A 5,877-nucleotide genomic window follows, 5' to 3' on the forward strand; every position below is an offset into this window, starting at 1 on the left:
AAAACTAAAGTTTCATAAAAAAATAAACAATAAGGAGAACGAAACAATTTGATAAAAACGAAAATGAGTAAATGAAATTATTTATTGAATAATCTTTTAGAATTAATTATTTTAAGTATTTAGTTTATCATGCTATTTCTTCTCTTCAAAATAGGTTTGAATAATTTAAAATATACGAAGATAACTTTGATTTTCTTTATAATGTAAAAAAGTTAAAATTGCTTGATAATGATAACTTGGAGAAAAATTGTTTAAATCTTGAAAACTTTCTAAAACATGACATACTTTCTGGAATTGATAGTTTGGATTTATTTTCAGAATTAATAGTTTTAAAAAAAATCATAACTATGGAAATAAAAAAATCACTTGAGATATTAAAATTTATAAAATAGACAAATTTTGTTTTAAATGCATGGATAATTTATAGAATACTATTAGCTATTTCTGTTAGAGTGTGTTTGATTGCACACATTTACTATGGAAAATATGTAATTATTACACATTTTCTATAGAAAACAATCAAACACTATTAATTTTTCTATAGAAAAATATGTATGGTACAAGCATTTAAAGCTTATTTTCATGAAATTCATTTTCTAAGGGGGTGGGGTGATTTTTGTTTTCTAAGCAATATTACCTAGAATTAAATTCTAGGTAATGCAATCAAACATACCTTTAATGTAGTTTCAATAGAAAAAAGTTTTTCAAAGTTAAAATTAATAAATGTTATTTTACTCTTGATATTAAGATTTTGATGATGAAAATATATTCCAAGTATGTTTTTCACATATTCTTAGTTCTCTATCAAAAATCAATTTCAAAGTAATAAATGAAGAAATTAAAATCCTAGAGGTATGTATTAAGGAGATTGGAAAAACAAAGTGAAAAGCAAAAATCAACTATGTCGACTAAATTAACATTTTCCTTTAAATTAGTTGACTAATCTCATGCAAATGTCAACTAACAGAATGACATTTTTGTTCTGTCGACTAACTTCATAGAATTGTCGACTAACAGAATGTAAGTTTTAAATATTCTGAAAATTTGCCTGCATTAGTCAACTAACCCATATGCATCTGTCGACTAACAGTATATCTTGATTAAGATTTAACATTGCATTAGTCGACAGACCCTTGTGTATCTATTGATTAACAGAATGCTTGCAAAATCTCTAGTTGAATTTATCGATCTATTGAAGTGCATCTGTCGGCTAATCCTTAAAATTTATTTACATTTATCGACTATCTTCTTAATCTGTCGACAATTTGTTTTGCAAGTTCTCATAACAGCTCGTTTTTTTAATGCATTTAATGCTCTCAACCACCACCAATGGTCAAATCTTTGTCTCATCTCACCATCAACTATAAATAGGTGGTTGAAGGATGATTCAAAGCTCTAAGATTATTCAATACTCAACTACCAAGTGTCTAAGAAGTTATTGAGCTTTAAATTTCTTTTGTTCTCTCCTCTCAAGTGTAAATGCTTTGCTTCTCTTGTATCTATCTTCATTCTAGTCTTGTATTTTCATTAAGAGAATTTATAACTAAGAGGTCAATCTCTTAGAACTTTCATTTTATTGTTGTATTAATTTGTTCCAATCTTGTAGAGCTTGAGTCCCTATCTAAGTGATAGAAATGTTGTATTCTTTCATAGTCTTTGAATTAGAAGGCTTACTTAATTTAAGTAGAGGGTGTTGGTAGATTGAGTTTGAAATTCTTAGTGAGAAGATAAGCTAATTGACTAGACTTGAATAAGCAAAACTACTATAAATCTTTGTATTCTTATGTGTTTGTTTTATTTTCGTTTGGCACTTTTTTTTTTCCTCACTTGCTTCTTACAAACCTCTATTACATTGTTTAAAGTATTGAAAGTCAATTTATTTTTTAAAATCACCAATTCACCTCTCTCTTGGTGTGTGCCCTAATACTTAATTTCTATCAATAAAATCTTATTTAAGTTTAATTATGTCACAAAAAATATTAAGTAATTTGGTTATAATGTCAATTGAAAAAAGTTTATCTTTTAAACTTGAATACAAATATTTAATTAGTGATTTTTTATCTCAAAAAGTAAAGAAAGTAAATTTTAAATAATATAAAATATTTATTTATATTATTAAAAGGCCACCAAAATAACTTTTGCCTAGAGTCACAAATATTTTTAAACCGAAGTTAAATCTTATATCGCTATGATAAATGTTTTGAATATAATTTTGAGTGTAATTATTGAATAAGAATTTGATTAAGAATACAATTGACATTGTTAATTAAATTAAAACACTATCTAATAGTACTAGTACTATTAGGATGACATTTACCATAATTGTCGATGTGATCTTAAGTTTGAAAATACAATATATTATTTAACCCATTTTTTTAAAATCTAACGAGTAATTTGATCTTTGATCCAAAGTATAATGACCAGTATATCATTTAGCCCTTGTAATTTTTTTTTAATCAAATATTGTTATTTTTTGGTTGAGTACCATCATGTCAAGTATTTTTTTACATCTTATTAAATACAAATCTTACTCTGACTTTAATAATTATGGGAAATGACTAAAAGACTATTGCCCGAATGACTAAATCTTATTAAAATTTCAAAATAAAACTTATTTAGACGAAAATAATATTATGACACTTATTAATTTCTGTGGTTAGGCTGGTGATGAACAATATATATAAAGACATTTTCGTTAGATCTTTTTATAGAAATTTTGACAATGAAATTATTTTGCTTCTAAGTTAAAATTTAACTAACCAGGTTTAATCGTTAATGAACTCTAACTAGTTTCGATGGCTTTTGAGTTTAAAAAAAAGTCCAATCACTTGTAACAATTTTATTGATAAAAATAATATATAAAAAGTATATTTTAACCAAATAGTTGCGTTTTAACAAATTGTTTTACTAATAATATATATGTAATTGATTAGTATACAAAGCAATCAATCGTTCAAATCAAAGCTATTCATTACAAAGCATACTTTTGTCATTATTAAAAATAATTTGAAGTGATGATGAGTGTTCCCTTCCCAATTCCAATTTCACATCACGCTTGCCTGCCTGCCTGCCTGCTTTACAGTGGAGTTGAAAAATGAAATGAAAACAACACACGGGCGGGGCCACGTCCCATCCCATTACATGACTAATGAATATAAAATGTTATCTACGTTAGGACCTAGGAATTATCCCACCAAAAAATTTTAAATTTTTATTATTTGTAAATATATTAGAATTTAATTAAATTTTATAGATTTATGTTTAGAATTAAAATTTTATTTACTCTTACTTCTCACAATAATTTTGTTATAATAATCTTGTTAAAAAAAATAAAAAACTATTACAAGAATATGACAATCTGAATGTTTAAATAATATCTTTAAAAACAAAAATATTATTTAAATATTCAAATATAATATTGGTATATTATAATATATATTAATTAATGCATAAATATTAACAAAAAAAGAAAAAGAAAAGAAGAGACGGAGTAAATTTCTGTAGCGTTTCAGTTCCGATAATGAATTAGGAAAGGAGATTGTTTGCTTGCAACCGCAAAATCTGAAAGGCGAGGAGCAGTGCAGTGTCCACATGTGATGATGACTCAGCAACACGTTGTCGGTTTAGAAACGTCCACAAATGTCAATTTCCGCGCTCAACAATATAGTTATTTTATCATCCCGCGTGGTCGACCTCACAAATAGAATATATATTAATAAATAAATATAATAAAGTTCCTTCTTAGGCTCTTACAAGGATAAAATATTTCATGTAGCGTTGATATTATTGCATAATTAAGTCACAAATATAATAATTTTTTATATGACATGATTAAATCTGAATCACTAAAAATAAATATATGGGCCACCCATCATAGAACGAGTGTACGCAAATATGTTCCAGAACCAACCTGCGCGAGATGAGATGGGAGCGTTATTTTTGCTATTTAAACGGGGAGGGGATTGGGGGGAAGAAGGTCGCCAGCCCTTGCAAATCATCGAATATCCCCCCCCAACAAGAAGAAACACGGAGATAGGGTTTAAGGGCTAAGTTGGAACGAGTCCTCTCTGTTTTTGGTAGTTACAAAGCTTATGAAACACTTGCTGCGTGACGTTTTGAGAGTTTGATTCCTTTCCCTTTCCGCCGATATCTTTCCTTCCTGCTTACGCTCTTTATTCATCCTTTTCTCTGTTCCGGAGCTTATCTTCTTGAGTTCTCATCCTCTTGAGAGTTGCCACTGCAAAACGAAGAAGAGATTTGGGTTTCTCTTAGCTTTCACATAAATTTCATTATGGTCGCTTTGGTTTCTCGCACCGGCCGGCATTTGCAGCGTTACAGAAACGGCCACCGCCAAGTCGTCGGGTTGAACTCTCTCTCTCTCTCTCTCTCTCTCTCTCTCTGTGTGTGTGTTTTGTTCACAAATATATCTGTAATGCGAATAGGGAGAATCTATGAAGCACGAGTAATTGAAAAATTTAGGGTTCCTTTTCTAAAATTAGATGAATTCGGAGAAAATTGTTTCTGAACTGATTCTAAATGTACGAAGCATAAATCAATTTATGTATTATTCATAGCTTTCATGTCGATTGGCGGCTAATAGAGATTTTGCCATTGTGGGATTCTGCTGCAGATGTATTCCATACAGATACAAAGTAAAAGGTCAAGCATCCAAGGAGGAGGAAAAGAAATTAGAAGTTCTTATGATTAGTTCGCAGAAACAAGGGAAAAAGGGGATGATGTTTCCAAAGGTAATCAAATCAATCATGTTACTGCTCCTACTAATTCAGGAACAGAATTAGTCAATGTGCATTCAATTATCCATCAATCTGAATTGCTAATCCGTATTCACTTTCCAATATGATGATTAGGGAGGTTGGGAAACTGACGAATCCATAAAGCAAGCAGCTGAACGAGAAACGGAGGAGGAAGCTGGAGTGTTGGGCATCGTCGAGGTTGGTTGATCTCTCCATCCCATTTCGGTTGCTTTGCAAAATTTCCTATTCAATTGTTAACAAAGGGGGAAGCTAAAACCCCAATTCCCAAATGGATATGATAAGTAGTCTAATTTTGAGACTACAAGTCTACTGTTAACCTCTTCAACTTGAATGCGAACTAACTAGGAACCGTGGTTCTGCAGCAGCAGTTGGGTAAATGGCATTTCAAGAGCAGAAGCCAAGACTCTTACTATGAAGGGTACATGTTCCCTTTACTTGTTGTGAAGGAACGTGATTCTTGGCCAGAGAAACATTTGCGCCAAAGAAAATGGGTATGTGATAGTAATCTTCTGTATTTTTGGAAAGCGTTTTTATTCGTTCATTTCGCTATTGATAATGAGAATCCACACGCCACTATATCTTTGGGAAATTCATTTATTGTTTTATGGGGTGGTTGCAGATGAGCGTGAGAGCGGCAAAAGAGGCTTGCCAGCATTGGTGGATGAAGGAAGCCTTGGATGAGTTGGTAGGGCGGCTGGCAAAGCAGAACAAAGAGGCAGAAGTTGTAACTCTTCCTTGTCCTCGAAGCTTGCGATGCCAATCCAACTTGTAAATAGGACACTGCCATGGGGTTGGAGTTAAAATTGTAGAGCCAGAAGTGGAGGGAGATAGCCAGCTAGGATTGGAGAAAGAAGTGGAGGAGGAACGGCGGCTGTCCGGTCAGCCAGTAGGGTAGAGCCATGGAGAAGACTTGTTCAATGGGTTGCTGAGATTGCATTTGCTTGAAAACCATCCAGACCTCTTTTCCAGTGTTGTTGAAATATTCCTCCTAATTTTGATGGCTGTCTGTGATCCATTTGCTGCTGCCTGCTTCAAACTAAAATGTTCCTCGCATGTAGAAATGATCCTGAATAATAGAATTTTCTATCATGAAATGTCTTAA

At 31.4% G+C, this 5,877-nt stretch overlaps 1 protein-coding gene across 1 annotated transcript; it reads left to right on the forward strand.

Annotated features, from left to right (window-relative positions):
• Positions 1-3,906: 3,906 nt before the first annotated feature.
• On the forward strand, positions 3,907-5,877 carry LOC127803087 (nudix hydrolase 18, mitochondrial-like). The gene is made up of 5 exons (XM_052339111.1): positions 3,907-4,362; positions 4,631-4,748; positions 4,869-4,952; positions 5,138-5,266; positions 5,395-5,877. Exons 1-5 carry the CDS (start codon positions 4,292-4,294, stop codon positions 5,545-5,547), a joined length of 555 nt encoding a protein of 184 aa, XP_052195071.1. The 5' UTR covers positions 3,907-4,291; the 3' UTR covers positions 5,548-5,877.

This window comes from Diospyros lotus, chromosome 6 (genome assembly GCF_014633365.1).
Source record: "Diospyros lotus cultivar Yz01 chromosome 6, ASM1463336v1, whole genome shotgun sequence".
Taxonomy (NCBI): domain Eukaryota; kingdom Viridiplantae; phylum Streptophyta; class Magnoliopsida; order Ericales; family Ebenaceae; genus Diospyros; species Diospyros lotus.

What these genes read in the sequence shown, in the direction of transcription:
- LOC127803087 (XM_052339111.1), top strand. Translation starts at nt 4,292, where the DNA reads ATGGTCGCTTTGGTTTCTCGCACCGGCCGGCATTTGCAGCGTTACAGA. An exon ending in AGGGGATGATGTTTCCAAAG is followed by an intron (nt 4,749 to 4,868) that starts GTAATCAAATCA and finishes TATGATGATTAG; the next exon opens with GGAGGTTGGGAAACTGACGA. An exon ending in GAGTGTTGGGCATCGTCGAG is followed by an intron (nt 4,953 to 5,137) that starts GTTGGTTGATCT and finishes GTGGTTCTGCAG; the next exon opens with CAGCAGTTGGGTAAATGGCA.